This window comes from Myodes glareolus, chromosome 1 (genome assembly GCF_982192425.1).
Source record: "Myodes glareolus chromosome 1, mMyoGla1.1, whole genome shotgun sequence".
Taxonomy (NCBI): Eukaryota; Metazoa; Chordata; class Mammalia; order Rodentia; family Cricetidae; genus Myodes; species Myodes glareolus.
Window position 1 is genome coordinate 21,826,189 of NC_142026.1, and position 19,887 is coordinate 21,846,075.

At 41.1% G+C, this 19,887-nt stretch overlaps 1 protein-coding gene across 3 annotated transcripts in view; it reads right to left on the reverse strand.

Annotated features, from left to right (window-relative positions):
• Ap1s3 (adaptor related protein complex 1 subunit sigma 3) overlaps window positions 1–19,887 on the reverse strand; it is a 63,113-nt gene that overhangs the window by 16,698 nt on the left and 26,528 nt on the right. For all 3 annotated transcript variants that reach the window (XR_007236834.3, XR_007236833.3, XM_048459196.3), the window contains exon 2: window positions 730–908. Coding sequence is in view for 1 of the 3 variants with exons in the window: in XM_048459196.3 (XP_048315153.1) it covers window positions 730–908 (179 nt within the window). In the remaining 2 variants the exon portion in view is untranslated. The remainder of the gene's footprint in view (window positions 1–729; window positions 909–19,887) is intronic.

Genomic DNA, 19,887 nt, shown 5'->3' on the forward strand with positions numbered 1-19,887 from the left:
CAGGCTGGTTCTGCTCAGGCCCTATCTTAGACATTCATCATCTGAGTCTTCATTGAAAAGCTTCCTCTACCTCTCAAGCCTCAGATTTCTCATTTATAAGTGAGGTTTCCTCAATAGTATGGTCTTGCTACTTCAAACAGATGCATCAAAAGAAATATAGGCTTTAAAGGAAGAAAGTTCTGGGCTTGAGTCCTGGCCCTACTGATTATCATTCAACTACTGTGACCAGGAAGTAATTGCTTAAACTGTGTGTCCTCAGTTCACCCATCTGCAAATGGGGACAGCTTTAATACGAGCATCCCATTGGAAATGGTTCTCATTCTTCTACCACATTCACTTGTGCTTTCCACAGCATTTGGTACTGAATATACGCTGATTGCTTAATAAATAATTTTGCTTCTTGAAAACATAAACATAATCTGTCTTATTATTTTGCTGCTGTATCTACGGTCATTGAAATGATGCCGGGAATGTAACTCATGAAACAATACTGAGCATGTGTGTGCAAATTCAGCGTACAGTTTAAGTATTTAGAATCAATCCTAACATGTGGGAGCTGTTTTAATCAGATGGGGAATCTTACAAGTCCTGTCATTGCTGCAAATATTTAGACTCTCCTCATCAGAGATTTCAGAAGTCGCTGAGATGGGTATTGCGATCTAAAATAGTCAGAAGGGAAACGAGTCATAGCCACAGAGAGATGTTTGGTTCTTGTGAAGTTACTCACACCTTTTATAAACAAGTTTCAGCTCCTTCCAGTCAATGAAGCTGCTCGTCCTGTGCCCACGAGAGAGGACAGCCTGGATGATCTCCCGGGTGATCTTCTTCCTCTCCTTGTCAGGAAGCGTGGTGTACCATTTCTGCAGCCGCAGTTTCCCTTGTCGACTGAAGAGCAAGATGAAATGTATCTAGAACAACAGTGCACAGAGAAGGCCGGGGTTTAGTCATCCAAGTCACTGGCTGCACAGATAAGGGTGTTCTGGGGCTGGGTGGAGCTAGGAATGTATACAGGGCATATTTACCTACCAGAGAATGAGCCCATCTATTAAATTACATGCCCCCACCAGAGAGCCAAAGGTGGAACATCACAAACACACCACACACACACAAGGCGGAACATCACATACACACCTTACTTCTGTTCCGGGAGAACATGTTGAAAGGAATTTAATTCCTTTGAAGGACTGTAAATTCATCAAGACACAAAACATATCAAAGGAAGTAGTGGTACTCTTTGAAGCAAATTCCTCCTCGAAAACAAAACAAACAAGAACCATGTTTTGACCAGCTGAAGGATTTGCTTTAGAGTTACAGCCTCTGCTCCATATCACAACGATGAAAACACAAGAATGGAGAGAGGACAGAGGAAGGAGGAGGTAATTATATTTTACTTTTAAAATTTTGTAAATGTTAAAAGAATGAAATTAAATAAAGGAAAAGCAAGGGGAAAGAGCAATAAACAGCCAGAGGAGAAGAACTAAGTAAACACTTAGCTCACTGTGGGAGCTTCTTGGCTGGCCCCTGGTATTACCTATCTACCACCTATTATCACCTATCTATTACCTATCTCAAGCCTCCTCAGCATGATAGATGGGTAACAGTTTCTAAGGGTGTTGGCCATGGGAAGTTACCAGGAAGTGTTACCAGTGCTATCAGTAAGTAACTTGATTTGGTTTACAAATCAGTTTTGTTATGTGTATTCAAAATAAAGTTTCATATTTTAGCGACTTTTAAGAACTTTAAATTGTCCCAGTACTCAGAAGGCAGAGGCAGGCCTCTGTAAACTCTGTGAGTTCGAGACCAGCATGATCTACAAAAGCTAGTTCCAGTACAGACTCTAAAGCTACAGAGAAACCCTGTCTCAAAAAGCCAAAAAAGAAAAAAAAAAAAAAAGAACTTTAAATGAGGGATGACAACCTAAGTCCTGTACCTTAGAGGTAGGGTAGAGTTTATTTACAAAAACAGTCAGGTGGTCACTCTTTATTTTATAGGAAACCACATTTTCTCAGCCCATCATATTAGAAGACTTAAAGTCTTATCTTTATTTATGTCTATGATTTATTTTGTTGTTGTTTTTATTAATTAAAAACTAAAGGAAAATGTAGAACTGGAGAGAGGAGTCAGTGATTAGGAACACTTGTTGCTCTTGCAGAGGACCCTAGCTTGCTTTCCAAGCACCCGTGGTTGCTCACACCCATCTATAACTCCAGTTCCAGGGATCCAATGCCCTTTTCTGAAATCTAAGGGCACCAGACACTCACTCATGTGATGTAAATACGTACATATATGCAGGCAAAACACACCTAAGTGTGAAATAAAATCAATATGTCTAAAAATAAATATATATAAATAAGATGCATCATTTCAATAAATTGTTTTGTGAATGGAACAATACATGCTGCAAACCAAAAACAACTACAGTCTAAAAAAGACAAAAATAAAATGCAAATAGTCTGTTCTTTTTGCCGAAGAGGTTTCTCTTCTCTCTTAATGCCATGGCACAGACCCTAACAGCTCGGTAGGTGGTGCTACATGAGGTGAAGGGACACCAGGGTCTTTCCTTGGAAGATCCTTAAAGTTACAGAATTTAGGGGCTTCTTTTTGTAATTAATTTTATTTGTAATCATTGGGCATGTGCTTCGTTCTCTCTGTCTTGCTGTCTCTGTCCGCCTCTGTGTCTGTCTTGTCTCTCTCTCTCTCAGTGTGTGTGCGTGGTGTGTGTGTGTGTGTATGTGTGTGTGTGTGTGTGTGTGTGTGTGTGTGTGTGTTTGGGTGCTGGTAGAGGGCAGCTACGGAAGACAGACAACTGGAGTTGATTTTGTTCTTCTACCTTCAAGTGGGTTCCAGGGACGAAGCTTGGGTTGTGGCCTTTTTATTTATTTATTTTTTTAAGTAAAGCAAATGTAGAACCGGAAATGTTAACTGAAATAAACTCCTCCTCCAAGTCGGTGTTGGTCAGAGCATTTTCTCACAGAGGCCAAGATCAAACTAGAATACCATCCTAATAATAGAAAACTGAATGGCTCTAAACTTTAAAAAAAAAAAAATTAAAGCTGCACAGAACTCAGGATCTCAAGAACAAGGCTCAGTCTGGGATTACCACCAGATGAGACTGTTCAAGAGTGGCCAGATTTCTGCTAGAGGGATTAAATCTACAAATTCAGAGGGTGTTTGCTTTCATTTCTCATGAGAAATACTGTTTTCTTCCCATCTAACCTAAATCTCTTCTGCTACACCTGAAGTTTCTCTTGACTTTATCCCAGAGCACAAAAAGACACAGCCTCAGTAACCTTAAGTAATAACGAGCTCTTCTGGTAGTTAAGATGGTGCCGCAAGCTTCTCAGCCATTTCCTTCCTTCTGAACTTGCTATCCATGCCTTGTCTATTTACAAGTCTCATAATTCTCACTCTAGAGAGTCCCTTGGAACTCTCCATAGACTTTAGTTCCTCTGTCAACCAGATTAGTTCTGGGTTCTCTGTGAGACTGGTGGCTTCCTTTCCACCTTTTCCTTTTTGCAAAAAGTATCTCAGAATAAGATGTCCATGCTAATATGGACATTTAGAACAATGAACAAAGAACATTTGAAAAACCAATCAAGGAATCTAAAGAGAAAGGATAAAAAGAACTTGCGTGTGTGCGCATGCGCGCGCACACACACACACACACACACACACACACACACACACATTCATGTGAAATACAAAAATATGTTCCCTGTTCAAATGATACAATGGAATCAGTTCAAGTGCACTCAATAGCTAAAATGATAAGTCATTATTAGAAGACTCAGTCCTGGCAAGTTCTGTGATTTCTGCTGGGGAATCAGTTACCTCCTCAGATTTAATTTCACAGGATGGGCAAGCTAGCAGCATGGACTGCAGTGATTTCACAAGCTGACTGCCTTCTACAATTAATTTTATCTAATTTATTGGTGTAGTCATTCAGGGCACATTTGACTAATTCATTTCAAGAGGTTAATCAAATACGGTCTTGTATTAGCATTATCTTGAGTAGCAAAAAAAATATGAAAGTGTTTCTTTTTTCATTATTTGTAGAGTAAACTTGGACTTGATGCCCAAAACAAACTTGTGACTTCAGAAAGCAATGCCTAATACCCTACCACCATCACCACAGATAATGCCACTGAGAGGAAAGAAAAGGGAGAGATAGTAACACCAGCTCTGTTAAAACCAAATAAAGTGTGTCAAACAGGGTTATGGTCTTATTATGCATTTGACCCAAAAGCTTAGTCTGGGCTGTCCCCTGTGTCCACCCAGAACTGTCACCCTCTTCTCAGGACAGGCCACTTTATTGATCCCATTTTGAGGGGTCTAGTTTGGGCACAGATGGTCTGCCAAATGCAGAGATGAGCTGTCAGATTGATCAAGCCTTCCCTGTCTTCAGCATCCACTAGAGTAAGACTTGACCTCATTGGGCAAACCCAGAACTTGGATAGTTTGTTTTTTGTTTCCTTGTTATAGACCGCCATTCAGGGAGAAGGCGCCACCAGGCCTCTGACAGAAACACAAAGCACACTAGCGCTAATCCATCTGTTCCGTTACTTTAGCACTGTTGGACGACTGTTGACATCTTACTTCTAGTTCATCATGTACAGAAAAGGTTTCTAACAGCAGCACTGGTTCCTACTGTTTGCAGCATTGCCAGCTCTTAGCCTCAAGACATGAAATGGACCCATAATCAGCTTACAAGATAAGAAACAACCAGAGACCTGCCCCTGCCCCAGCACCTCTGCACCCTGAGCACCACATTCTCAGGACTATGCCATATTTCAGGATGTGAGCCACAAATATAAATTCTCAGAACAGATTCCTTTGATCTATCTTTACAGCAACTCTGCAAAGTCCCAGCCCAGGTCAGCCCATCCCTTCCTATCTTTCTTCTATTTGGAGGTGCCAGACACCCCTGAGGAAAATCACAAAGAACTTCCTAGACTGGTACTGCCGTGGCTGTCTGATAAGCCAACTCATGAACCCCCAGTGGCTGGAAACTTTCCAGGTACTTCTTAACCTAAAGAACTCGCAACCACCTCCCCCTTCTACTTCCCCTCTCAGTTATTCCAACTCATCACCGTGGCCTTCAGAGCCCCTGTATCTATCCTCACTCCCTAAAGCTGGAGAGAAAATGGAGGCCAATCTGAGGATCCCCTCACCTCCTCCCACATCCTCACACTCACCCCTCACCCTGTGTGTTTCCCCCATCTTCCTCAGTCCTTGACGTTTAACCTTTTCTTATGTCCTAGGAAGAGTGTGTCATTGTCATCTAGGTCACATCTTCTGGAACTCTGTACGTGTGGCAATTTCTCTTTCCACCTATGAAAATCCCTGACCTTCAGTAAAAGCAACTCGGCAGTATCAAGAAGCCAGTGAGTCTACTTTTAGAAGAGCTCCCTTTAAACAAAACTGCATATGATGTATGCCTGCAATCCCAACTCTAAAGAGGCAGATACAGGAGGATCAACAGCTGCAGGCTAGCCTGGGCTACATAATGAGAATCTGCCTCATAAAAGCAAAAAGCAAGCAAAAATGGAGATAAATGTTCAGAATCAGATATTCACTGTACTAACACACTCAACCCTGGAAAAGTCCTTACTATCTAAAAATAGATAAGGTCTTGGGTGGTATTTATTAACCAGTTTCAATAAGATAATAATTCTGATGATAAATTGCAAAAACATGAAGTTGGATATGTAATATGATACCCTAAATGGATTATACTTGCAAGCAAATTATATGAAGGAAAGCACACTAACTATTAATAGCAGTTGTCTCGGAATAGTAAGATTTTAATTCACAGAAAATGTTATTTTCTTCTTCATAGTTCACTGAGTTTTTTAAAATTCACATATATGATGCTATCATAAAACGTGTAATAAAATATCTTAGCGGGTTCAATAAAAAGCAGTCAGCATTCTATCCAAAGCCTATCACTGAGTGATGAGGGTAATGAGGTTCTCTCTGTCCCACAGCATGGCACCCCATGCGGGGCAGCCGGCAGCAGTACTGAGTGACTCACTGAGTAAGTCAGTGCATGGAGGACAGGAAAAGCAGACATGACTGTTGGGGTAGTGAAAATGCTTGCCATGGTATTATTACGGCAGAAACATGTCATTCTATATTTGTGCAAACTAATACAATGCCCAACACCAAAGTGGACTTTAATATAAACTGAGGATGTAGGTGGCAATAAAGAATCAATACATGTTCATAAATTGTAATAGAGGTGCCATTTGGCATAGGATATTGATAATGAGAGAGGCCGTGTCTACAGGATGCCTTTTTATAGTATGTTCACCTGTGTTATGAACCTTAAAAGGCTGTAAAATATCATATGCTTCAAAACAGAAAACTGTCTAACCAGGCTAACTGTCTCTTAACCACATGGCTAAGATATAAGCCGGGCATGCATAAGGATGAAGACACCAGCTCAGGCCGGGGAGCGGTAGCTACAAAATCCATCATTATTGCCTTAGTTGCAATAGAAAAACCTAATAATCTTCCTTCCTATTTCAAGGCAATGTTACGGAATTCCAGGGATGAAATGAAGCTGGGATAGTGAGGAAATGTGTGTGACGTTCACAAAAGCAGGGGTTTTGCAACAGCAGGTAACAGTACAGTAGGTTATACAACACACAAAGCAAAATAGATGAGTTCCCATCACTGTGTTTTAGCGAGACAGACAGACAGAACAGGGTAGCTCAGAGCAATCACTCACAGTATGTCCCAGTGGCGTATATTTGTACTGGTTGGGGAGGCAAATGAACTCCTTGCTATTATTGTGGCTTTAAAAAGGGGTCAAAGAATGACAAAGTGGTAGTGAAGGAGAAGGATGGGCAGACAAGGACACCGAGCCCATCAGGGAGGGCATTCATGCAGTACAAAAGCAAAACAAATGTTTAAACAAAAGGCTGATCACTAAGGAAGCGTTAACAGAAAAGCCATTTTTTATTTACTGTTAATATTTAACTCTCGTGGACTGTAGAATACTGAGAAGGTTACAGATAGAATTTTTTTTTCTCAAAGTATTGGAAGCAATTGTTGGGTGGGACTCAGCAGGTTGAATTGCTACACTTTGAGAATGCTAATAAGGACAAATAGCCAAGGTCCCTTGTGGAAAAAAAGGGGGGCCTCCTTTGATTTAGAAAATGTGCTCCACTCTTTTTCTTAATACTGACAAGTTAAATAAACAAGCCAGCTGGAGAAAACTCCATCCTTTAGTCTCTGGGGTCAGTTCGAAACCCTCTACCTGGCAGTCAGCACTTTCCCCTCATTCCAGGATTAACCAGGGACAGTCTCCAGGGAGACAATCACATCAATAACTAAAGCATTGTATTTCTGAAAGGTCTGTCAGTACAGATCATTAATTCACTTGACTAGTATTTACCAATGTTTATGATGCATGACACTAAACACACAGATGGACATTGTAGCCTGGACCTTGGGAGCTTATAACAGCAATAAAAAAATCCAAAGAAACTTCGGAATAAACATTGAATTAACCACCGACTTTTATTGCTTCTTCCTCCCAATATGCTATTATAATGACAGTAATGGAAGCTTAAAAAAAATGTGTTAAACCCCAAAGAGTAAGAGACAGATGGGGAAATAACAGGAGCCCAGAGGTTTCAACCAATCTTTGAAATATGAAAAGAGACAGAAATGTGACCTGTGGGGCATATTTAGCAAAATGGGGAAAGCCAGATATAAGGCAATGTTCTGAATACAGAGAGAATGGCTGAAAGTCTTCCTGTAGGAGGGTTGGCATTTACTACCAGCACAATCCCCAGGGACTATAGCTAAATAAGAACATATATACATGTACATATGTAGGTACACACACACACACACACACACACACACACACACACCACAGTACATTCCCACTATATTATTTAAAGACAGAAATTTAGCGAAGGCCATGCCTTTGGAGTAGCTCTTAGCTAGCACAGCTTTACCATAAACTTGTGATGCATTGTACCATGATGTACCATGATTGTACATGTATCATAGCTATAATATCAGGAGGCAACAACAGTATTCTAGCTTTACTATAGTCTTAGGGCCCTACTGCCCATTGTTAACTGAAACACTGTTCTATAGCCTACTAGGGGATCATAGAACCACTCAGGAGGTTTGACAAACCCTAGAGACTCTTAGATATTTATAGCTGCCTACAACTCTCCTGGAACTTAAACAGAAGCATGATGTGGATGCCCTTCTGTGTTTGTGTTGCTTTTATTGGTTGATGAATAAAGCTGTTTGGACCAATGCTTTAGCAGAGTAAAGCCATGTGGGAAATCAGGAAGAACGAGGAACCTTTCCGGTAAGCCACAGACTCGCGGCAATACACAGATTAATAGAAATGAGTTAATTCAATATGTAAGAGCTAGCGAGAAATATGCCTGAGTCACTGTCCAAACAGAATCATAATTAATATAGTTTCTGTGAGACTATTTAGGTCTGGGTGACCAGGAAACAAAGGAACAGTCTCTGTTTACAGAAGTCAGAACCAGCAAATCCACGGATCCTCATGTAAGAGAGGAGCACATTCGAGCCTCCACCCATATCTTTGCATTATGAAAGAGCCTATCTCTTCATTCAGTTGTGTTACTGATCCCACTTCTACCTCTGAACTGCCTATGAACACCCCAGCAGCCCACTTCATGGTCAGTAGACAGTCTAGAAGCCTCTAACAAGAAAGAGACAGAAGGTGGCTGGAGAGATGGTTGAATGGTTAAGAGCACTTGCTGTTCTTCCAGAGGACCCAGCTTCAATTCCCAGCACCCACATAGCAGCTCACAGCCATCTGTTACTCCAGTCCCAGGAGACCCACCACTGTCTTCTGGCCTCTGCTTGCCACAGACACACACACACAGGGAGCACATGCAGGCAAATAAATATTATGCACACATCATGCTCAGAGTTACAAGAAGATAGAGTTCCTGTCTAGGGAACAAGAACAGAGTTCTACACTTTAACAGGAGAAATAAGAACACCAAGAAATTGTTTGAAGCTTTCCCCAGAACTAAACAGATGAGATTTCAGATTAGCAAAGACAACCAAGTGTGCTGTGTAACAAATTTTAAAAGCACAACAGCGAGAAACACCAGAGCACCCAAGACAAAGTGAGCAGCCTAACGATTCCAGGAAGACAAGAGGTTTCCATGAAAAGAATCAGAAATCCGAGTCAGCCTCAGACTCTACAGACTGGAAGACTGGAAGTCTGCATCTCCCTAATACACACACACACACACACACACACACACACACACACACACACACACACAATCAGTCAGTTGAGGAAAAGAACTGAAGACATGTGAACAGATAAAGATGAAACATACAAAGAAAAAGTGAAAAAGAAAATAAATAAAGCCGTCCAGGGAAACAAAGGAAGCCAAAGGAAAGGGGGAGGCAGAGAGAAAAAGGGTGGAGAGGAGGGGGAATGTGTTCAACATATAATATAGACGGATCCGAAAGCTTCAAATGAAATTGCCTTAGAATCCCCTGGAGGATAGCTCTTGGGAAATGGAGGAGCAAACGCAGTTAGTTGTGGTCTATAGAACACAGAACCAAAGTCAAAAGGTATTGAGAGGAAAGGTCAGCACGATGAGACACAGCTGGCCACTGTATATGGAAGTGGTTGGGAGGAGGGGCATCCACTGTATGCACATAGGGGTGTGTGTGTGTGTGTGTGTTGTGTGTGTGTGTGTGTGTGTGTGTGTGTGTGTGTGTGTTGGGGGGTTATTTTATTTACTGGTAGAGTTGGGAAAATGATTGATTGACATCTAAAAGACCTGCCTGGTGATACAATAGAGAAAAACTACCGATAGATTCCAAACTAAGCAGTCAGGGGAAAATTATAAACCCTAGAGGAAAGGGAAGTATAATGTAAGAAAAAAATCTCATGGTTTTAAAGGTGTTTTGAGGATAGGAGAGGGGAAGGGAGGTAGGAAAAGAGAAAAAGAGGAAAAAAGGGAGGAGAGAGAGACAAGCTTGTCTACATGCTTGCATACGCTGACATACTTGTACATGTGTGAGTATGTTCAAGTACAGTGGGGGTGACCAGAAGAGAAAGAAATGCTCAGAGGTACTTTTAACACAACAGGAAGCCGGGAGAAACTGTAACATTGATTGAATGGAAGCATACTACTTAGAAACATGGAGGAAAATGGCAATATAGGACGCTGGAATTGTTGAAAGGTACCGCCTCTTGGAGAAAACGTAGGGAAATGAGAGCAGGCACTTCACTAGAGATTACTCTACTGGTGATCAAAATATATTATGTGAAATTTTTCAATTAAAAATATGAACTCTTCACTCATAAAGGGGAGGTGATTATTTTACTGCAGTAGACTTTGGAAATGCCTGTGAGCTAGCCTATAATATATCTTGAATCAAAAAAATAAAATGCAGAGTTGGAGGTAGGGCATACACATGGCAAACAGACATACATGCAGGCAATATACCCATTCACACACAATAAAATAAATAATAAAAATTTAAAAACAAATAAAAAATAAATTTTTAAAAAACCATTTGAAAAGTCATGGCCAACATACATGCTAGGTTGTTACTGTCCCTTTCTTATGTTAAACACAAAAGTTTAGAAGGGAAACCCTTAAGTACATTGATTATCCTAGACTACCCATCATGAACTTTTCTTATCTGCTATAGTTTAATCTTCAGCCAATCATACAGTGAGGAAACCCTTTCTTTACTAGCTACCATATTAGGGACACATTTGATATAGTTCCCAATTTACAAAACCTAAAAGACTTTTTACCTGAATTTTAAAGTTTCTAACACAGTCTTTTCCACATTTATTAAAGTATAAATGACAAAAATATGCTGTGTGCATTAGAAAATTCATGTGTGTGTGTGTGGCATGTGTGCATTCATTATGAATGTGTTAATAAAGTACAAAATGTGATATTACTATACTGTAAAATGTCACCCAAAATTGTGTGTGTGTGTGTGTGTGTGTGTGTGTTGTGTGTGTATGAAGAGCATTTGAGACCCACCTGGTTGGCCATTTCCAAGCATACAATACATTGTTATTAAATATAGTGAGCATGCCACTATATTTAATTTCAGAATCGACCCATCCCCACTGAAACATTACACCCTCTGCCCAACAGCTCCCCTTCTCCCTCCTTCCTTATACAATTTTAAGGAGAAGAGATTGATAGGAGGTTTGCTAATGCTGACTATGCCTAGTATATTTCAGTAAGTCACTGTGAGCCACCCACACCCCTCACCTGGAAGTGATCTCACTTTTCAGTCATCATTTCCAATACAAATTTCTTAATTTCCCTATTATTTTGCACATTTCTCCTTGAATGATGCCTAACTCCGAACTCCTAGCTCAAAACAAACTCAAATTCTGAAGGAACTGTTAAGAACGAGAAAATGGAAAGTAGGCCTGCAGACATAGTCACAGGAGAAAATTACTTTATGGCCCAGTGCACGGCTTGACAGGTAAAGCCAATCTTCAGAAACTAGGTAGATAGTTTCCTATGATGAGGAGGGAAGGAGATGCAGGACAATCACAGGGAAGCTGGCACGGCAGTTATCCTGAAGTGCACATCGTGGAGAAGGAGAGATACTGCCTCACCAAAGTGGAAGGACCAAAGCAACTCCCCAAGTTATCATCTGACCTCCACGCACATGCAATGTCACACACGCCCATATTCACAAGCACACCTCCTTCCCTCCCTCTCTCCTTCCCTCCCTCCCTCTCTGTCTCTGTTTCTGTCTCTGTCTCTCTCTCTGTCTCTCTCTCTCTCTCTCTCACACACACACACACACACACACATACACACACAAACATACACACACACACATTAATAATAACTGTAAAACTTTTTAAAAAATAAAATTACTTCGGGTTTTCTCTAAAGACTGGAGAACACCATGGTTTGGTTTGATTTGGTTTGGTTTGGTTTGGGTAGTGGTGGTAGTGGTTTTTCTGTTTGCTTTGGTTTTCTCTTTTCTTTTCTTTTCTTTTCTTTTCTTTTCTTTTCTTTTCTTTTCTGAGACTGCTGTCCTATAAAAGCCCAGGCTTTAGTGAGCATCATAAACTTACTACTGAGATGGCTCTTTTCCAGGTGCAATGAACACAACACACACGTGCTTTCCAGGTCTCTCCATAACTTGTCAGAACTGGTGTGCAAGTGTGAGAGCTTCTGCAAACCCAGGGATCTGGCCATTCTCTTCCTGCTATCATCCATCAGAAAGAGACACACAGGACTGACCTGAGTACCTAACACTCGTTGGTTTAAAGTCTGCCTCCATTCGGTTCACATGCAGGAGGTCGCCCTTTAGCAGCAATCCCCATTACCCTTCAGTCCGCTCTGATAGCCATGAGACTATGCTTCCAGGCTGTGCCTCTTAGGCCTCTCCCTTTGCTGTGGGGAAGCTTTCTCCCAGTGGAAGGAATGTGTGTCAAGAGGACCAGCATATCTATCACCGTACATATTCATCTTTGCATGTTTCTTTGCCAGCATGGTGCAGTTTCTTAAATGGCTCCAGCCACCTCACCCTCTCCTAAAAGAGTTCTTGGATAAGCTTCACATGATCTATCCTTATTAGAGATGCTAAAGACATGCTTGGGTGCAAATCAGATTCACCAGACCAGTTTCTTAGGTGCCATCATATGCACCTTTAAAGGGGAAGCTTATTGACAACCTGCCAGGCTTCTCACTCATTTGCCTTTTGCAATACACACGCAGAATGCCACAGTTTGGTATTTTAGATCTTGTAGATTTGTTACGTACCATCCAAGCAAACTTACGTGACTCAACTGCATTTCCTGGTTTGGTCCAAATATGCTATGTATTTATGAACAGGCTAAACCAGAGTTGGCCCGGGCACTTATCAAAAGACCAGTTTCAGTTGGGGTCAGGCCATGCTAGGCATTTACCAACAGGCATAGACACATCCTTGGCCAGGGTGGGGTAGCAGGCAAAACACGCAGGTAAGTTACTCAATGAGATTTTGGTAGTAGGTAGCTTGAGAATTTGCATCCTACCTTGACTCTGTCATATTCAAGTTAAATGAATGTGGAAATTTTCCTGACTTTTCTGTCCCTTGGTCTTCTGAACTATAAAGTCAGTGACACTGAGAATGTGACATGTCAGCCGCTTACTGCAGAGTCACACACAGAGCAAATTCAAAACATGCTTGCCATGGCTGATAACTCACCTAGGAATTGGTTCCTTTCATTTACATTCCCTGAGGTGAACAAGAATAGTCTCTTCGTCCCTTCTCGGCATGTCTACATCACTACCCCATTGTTTTTCACGAATAGGTTTTCACGTTCTGATGGAATGTACCCCAGAAAGTCCAGCCCCCAACACCAACCTCTGGTCATCATCTATGAAGCAGGAGAGCGAGTCACATGTTCAAATACCGACCATGGGCTGGGCAGAGGCCATATCAAATGTGAGCAAAGGTTTAGTGCCATAAAACGGGGAGAAAAAGACAAACGGTCAGCACTAAATCACAAGACCCAGAGAAGGCAGCCACTCCAAGAACCCCAACCGTGTATCACCAAGAAAAGTGTGCCAAGTACTACTGCCAAGTCTTCGAGAAGCCTGACATCTAGACGATGATAGAATTGTTTTAGTACTGGTGACTAATTATAATCAAAACAAAAAAGACACCGCTCATGCTAAATAAAACTCATGGTGCGTGAACATGATCTCTGAGCTGCTTTTTCCTATGGGTTTCACCTTAAGATGCTGAATAAAATGATGGCTGGGGGCTGGCAAGATAGCTCGGCGGGTAGAGCACTTGCTGTGCCAACATGAGGACCTAACTTCAAATCCCTATAGCCCATATGATGCTGGAAGCAGTAGTGCCCCTACCATGAGACGGGAGGCACAGACAGAAGAATCCCCCAGAAGTCTGCCAACCAACTAGCTGACCTATGTAGTGGCGAACAAGAGACCTGTGTCAAAGAAGGTAGAGTGAGAGCTGACGTCAGAGCTTATTCCCTGATCTCCACACACAGGCACAGCACATGAGTGCTCACGCTAACACATGCACACACACACACATACATACAAACATTTTGTTAATGATGGCTGAAGGTTCTCACTGCCCTAACCACAACTTCAATGGGATCAAAAGGTTTTGCTTTTATGATTTTAAAGTGACTCATTTGAAGAAGTGCTCTGTCGGCTCTAGAATCCCGCTTCCACATCTCAGTATTATTGTCAATTTCTGGGACCAGGTTCTCCAAGTAATATTTACCCAACAAACTTTATAGAGCATTTCCTCTCAATATTTCAAGCCTCGGTTCTGTTTCAATGAAAAGAGAAAGAAAACATACGTAAATAGATTAAATCTCGGAATCTCGTCTTTATCCTTTGCCGTGAAATAAGATGCAGAAAGGCAACCACACTGGCTCATGTATTCAAAGCTTTTCCAGTCCTTGCACACCATCTGGTGGCAGAGCTACCTGTTTATAACAGAAGAACGCTCAGTGAAGGAGGCAAATGGAGCTTGAGGAGGAAGACTGAAAACAGAATAAAAGGCAGGGTGGATGGGGATGCAATGGCACAAATGTGGGTTGTATGTTGGGTGTGTGTCAGCCCAGGAGTAATATGCAAATTAAAAGACTGGCCACTAAGACTCACCTGATGGTCAATTGTGTAAAACTTTAAAGTTCTCCTTGTGAAGAAAATTTCTCAAGAAAGAGTTAATCATCCACCTATATGACACAATAACATTTATTGAAGGGGAGGAACAAAGGGGGAAAAAAGGTAAGTTAGGACAGGTAGGCACTTTCCCAAATGAGAAGCTTCAAAATCACAAAAGAGAGAGAAAGAGAGAGAGTGAGAAAGACAGACAGACAGACAGACAGACAGACAGACAGACAGACAGATTTGGTCAGGCACAGTAATGGACACTTGTGATCCTAATACTTCAGAGGTGGAGGCATGAATTCAAGGCCAGCATGCGTGGTATGAGACCCTATCTCAAAAACAGTAAAAATACTTTTTACTTCAGTAAAGCTATACAGTATTAGCAGAGTAAGAATCTTCAACCTTCAAGGAAATGAAAAATGGGAGGGAGGGAAGAAGGTTGGAAGGGAGGTAGGAAGGGAAGTAGGGAGGGAGGGAGGAAGAGAGGGAGGGAGGAAGAAGGAAATACCAAAAGACAGAACAAGCCTCCAGTGGATGGAATTCCATCACTCAAAAATTTACGTCAGAGTTCTAAACTCTAGAACCTAATAATGTTACCTTCTATAAGAACAGACTTGCAGCTGAGAAAAATCAGTTAAAATGAAGGCATGTTGATAAGATCGTAGACTACCATCCAATATGACTGGTGGACTCATAAATCTAAGAGTTTGGACCCAGAAACATACTTGCACACTGTCATGTGAAGATAAAGGCAGATTGTGGTGATACAAAAGACTGTCAGTAAACCATAAGGACCTGGGAGAAGGGCACAGCAGCTTCTCTCGGTTTCCAGGAGTCCACCCTGATCATACCTTATCTTGGACTTCCAGCCTGCAAGACTGTGCGTCAGTATTTCTGTTGCTTGCATCACCTAGCTCATGCTTCTTGGCTACAGCAGTCTACCAGACTAATCAAAGTCTGTCTCTCACTTTGAACTTTTGTTCTGTTTTAAAAATTATCGGCGGGCGGTGGTGGTGCACATCTTTAATCCAGGCGGCGAATCTCTGAGTTTAAGGCCAGCCTATCTACAGAGGAAGTTCCTTGACAACCAGAGCTATACAGAGCAACTCTGTCTCAAATAAATAAATAATAAGTAAATAAATAAAATATCATTTTCTAGTTTGTTATAGGTCACCATCATAAAAGCAAATCAGCCACATTCCTAGGATAAAATCAACAGATTCTGTTCAACTTCACAAATAATTATTATCTACCAGTGTGACATATTTTTAATGGAATTAACACTCATTTTCTAGACTCATAAAATAAAAACAACATGTATTAAAAAGGGTAAAATACCTTATTTGATATAAACCATTGCATCTTAAGACTTGAGTTCTTTCATGAACTTGAGTGTAATGATTGTCAAGAAAATAATAGCAAATCAAATCTAATACAAGTAGAATTATATAGCCCACAACTAAGTGAGATTTGTCCCAAGAATTCAAGCCTGGCTAAATATTTTTAAATCAACTCATCCATCACATACATAATCCACTAAAAAAACCATTATCATATCAATAGACAAAATAAAAGTGTTTGACCAAATTCAGGACACATGAAAACTCCTACATATATGGATGCTCAGCACATGGAGAACAGAAGGTTATGTCCTCAATCTGGTGAAGAGCCTGTGCAGGAAACGCACAGCTAGCATTATACGGTCATAAACTAGCAGTTTGCTATGGGAGCACAGCAAGAATGGCCCTTGCCTCCGATACTTTACACTATTGCATTAGCTAAAAGGTCTAACAAATGCTATAAGACAAGAAAGGGAATTTACAGGAATATATCTCAGGAAAGAAGAAAAGTAAAGAAATTAAGGGCCAGAGAACTTATGGTCATACCCTAGATGGTAGAGCAATAAGCAGTAAAGTTCGAACAATATGTACTCTGAGCCCAAGGCTCTTTGCACTCAGTGCCTTAGACCAGTATTTCTTGTCCAAATAGTAAAACTATTACTCTTCTTCATTTCTTATATATGCAAACACGATAGCCAAGTCTTTTGTTAACACCAGAGACCTACATACGCTATTTGACAATTGACAAGTTGAGGGTATATGTTAAGCATTTCACATGTATTATCTTATTTAATATGACCCAAAATTGAAAGACATGGGTATTATTACTCAATCCGATTGAAAAGAAATCTGGACCCACCAAGTTGAGTGTGTCAATGTTATTTCAAGTTAACTAGCTATAAAACTCGAAAACTGACTTTTACTCCCCAGAGCCCACTTTCTAAACAGCTGTGCAGTGTTCCCTAAGGCACAAGCAAAAATACACAGACTGGCACCAGTGAGACTGGCCTAGTCCATTTTAAAGTCAGCAAATACGGGTCATCTTTATACCATGAAGGCAGCTCTCAAACCTACCCTGTTCAATACCAGATATTTCTAAGTTGATTGTGGAAGCAAGCAGGGGAGGCCAAACGACCTACACCTATAGAGATTAGCAGAGAGCTTCAACTGAGGACACACTGACCCCAGCACTGGGGCATCCCAAGTCTCAGTCACTGTATACAACTCAGAAGAGACATAGTTGAGAGAAGAAACTAGGCAAAAATTTCTTGAATATTCAATTTTTTAAAAAATGTATTTTATGTATGAATACTCTATCTGTAGGTATGTCTGCATGCCAAAACAGGGCATGAGACCCAATTATAGATGGTTGTGAACTGTCATATGGTACCTGGGAATTGAACTCAGGACCTTTGGAAGAGCAGCCAGTGCTCTTAACCACTGAGTCATTTCTCCAGTTTGAACAACCAAATTTTTGCTAGCTGAAAAAGATACGAAGTCATCTAATATAATCCTTCTTTCTTCTCATACAAATGAGGAGCTTGAAATAAAAGGAAAAAAAATCACATAAACCTCTCTACCAAAGTCCTCTAAAGTTATTGAGAAGTCATCATTTCCTTTGCGAGTCTAAGATGTCAAAACAGGCTTTCTCAGTAGGGAAGTCCTTGTCACTAACTGTGACAGCTATTCTTGGTTGTCAGCTTGATTATATCTGGGATGAACTATAGCCCAGAAATAGAGGGCACACTTGTGATCTGGATCTCGAGGCAAGAAGACAACGGGCCTTTGATCTAGATCTTGAGGCTGGAAAGCTTAATGTGGGCCACACCTTCCACTGGAAGCCTATATAAGGACAATGGAGGAAGGAAGGGTTTGTTCTTCCCCTGCTTCCCCTCACCTTGTTAGTATATCCATTTCTTCTTCAGGATCGCAGCAGACCAGCTGAGACACTCAGCATCTTGGGACTGAGCAGCTACTAGATTCTTGGACTTTCAATTCATAACCAGCCATTGTTGGATTACAGCCTGTAAGTCATTCCAATAAATTCATACTATATATACACATATACATGAATATATGTATATGTGTATGTGTATAAAGAGAGAGATTCTTTCCATAAATTCTGTGACTCTAGAGAACCCTGATAATACACTGATGGAAGTGGGGTTGGGAGATAACAATAAAGGAAAGTGGGCTTCTTTTCTTACAAAAAAAAAAAACCAGTGTTTTCAGTTTTTATCATCTTTCTTCTTTTGTTCATGTATTTATTCAGCAAGTATTTACTGAATGTCTGCTATACTCTGGGTACTAAACCATGAGATAAGAATACTGCTAAAAACAGGTTGGACAAGATTCTAATGGGAAAAGGTAAACATTTCTACGTTCTGAATCACATCCAAGCACGATATGTCAAGGCAGCAGTGCAAGGAGCTATTGGAAGAGGAGGTGACCATGTCTGAAAACTGAGCTAACTTATAAGGAAGTAAATGACAGCCAGGCCTGGTAATGCAATCCTGCAGTCCTCACTTAGGTGAGACGGGGATGATACCAAACACAGCCTGGGATATCAAGAAGTAAATGACTGTCAATCTAAGACTTGAGAGAGGAAAAGATGTATTGGTCAAGTGGGAAGGAGGCAGGTAGAAAGGCCAAGTGAAAATGAGCGGAGGAAACAGCATACAAAGAGACAGGGAGAGACCGAGACTGCATGTACCTGCAAAGGATGGGGCAGAGTACACGGCAGGCAGGAGAGAAGATGGGAAGATTCCAAAAGGGTCTTGTCAGGAAGGGGTTTGAACTTTAGGCAATGAAGAAGTAGATAGATAGATAGATAGATAGATAGATAGATAGATAGATAGATAGATAGATAGATAGATAGATAGATAAAATGGAGGAGCAGGAGCCAGTGAGGATGGCTTCTACCAGCAGGCAGAGTACTGTGGGGATTCTAAGCTATATGAGTAGCAGAACAGTGGGACTTGGCTGCCTGGTCACGAGTAAGAGAGGTAGAGAACAGCCAAGAGTAAGTATCAAGAGTCCTGCGCACGGGGACGAATTTTCTGAGTCGGGAAGAAAGGAGAGCCAACGACAAACCAACAGGAAGGAACAGTCATGGTGACAGGCTTAGAGCTCTGACCACGTCACATCTCAAAACCCTTTGGGATATGAAGATTGTCTTCCGGCAAGGTTTAGAATAGAAAGCAAACACCTCTGAAATCGTTCACTCTGAAGTCCATGTTTTATAAGCATGAGAACTGAGGTACACAGAAGGGAAAGAAAAGTTAATTAAGTAGCTAGATGGAGGGTCTAGGTGGTGCTCACTGCCATACAGCCCCTCGCAAAGGCAAGAGTTGAACTTCTGTTCCTTTTTATCACCTTGCTGGAGCAATCTGCCCATGGAAACAAAACAAACAAACAAAAAACTGTGTTAGATTACGGGTATCTCACTCTTTTCCAGGAAAACGAAAGTGCTTAAATGAAGGGTCTCAACTAGTTCTTTCAACTGCGTGGGAAAATTAGTATTATTTGCCAGCTGAGATTGTACATTGTGCTTCAGGCTTCTAGCTTTTGTGAGCTGTCATGTTTTCTGGTGTGGGTTTTTAGCAATGCTGCTGTATGACTCATTTCCGCCCTTTACCCACACTACTAGAAGTAACCCCAATAAAACACATTGGTTCACACACATACACACACACACACACACACACACACACACACACACACACACAGAGTTTTCCAATACATGTCCTTTGGGTTTTTTGTTTTGTTTGATTGTTTTTTACTTATTTTTGTTTTTGTTTTCTCTTTTTTGCTTTATTTAGACGGTTTCTCAGTGTAGCTCTGGCTGTCCTAGGAACTCACGCTGTAGACCCAGC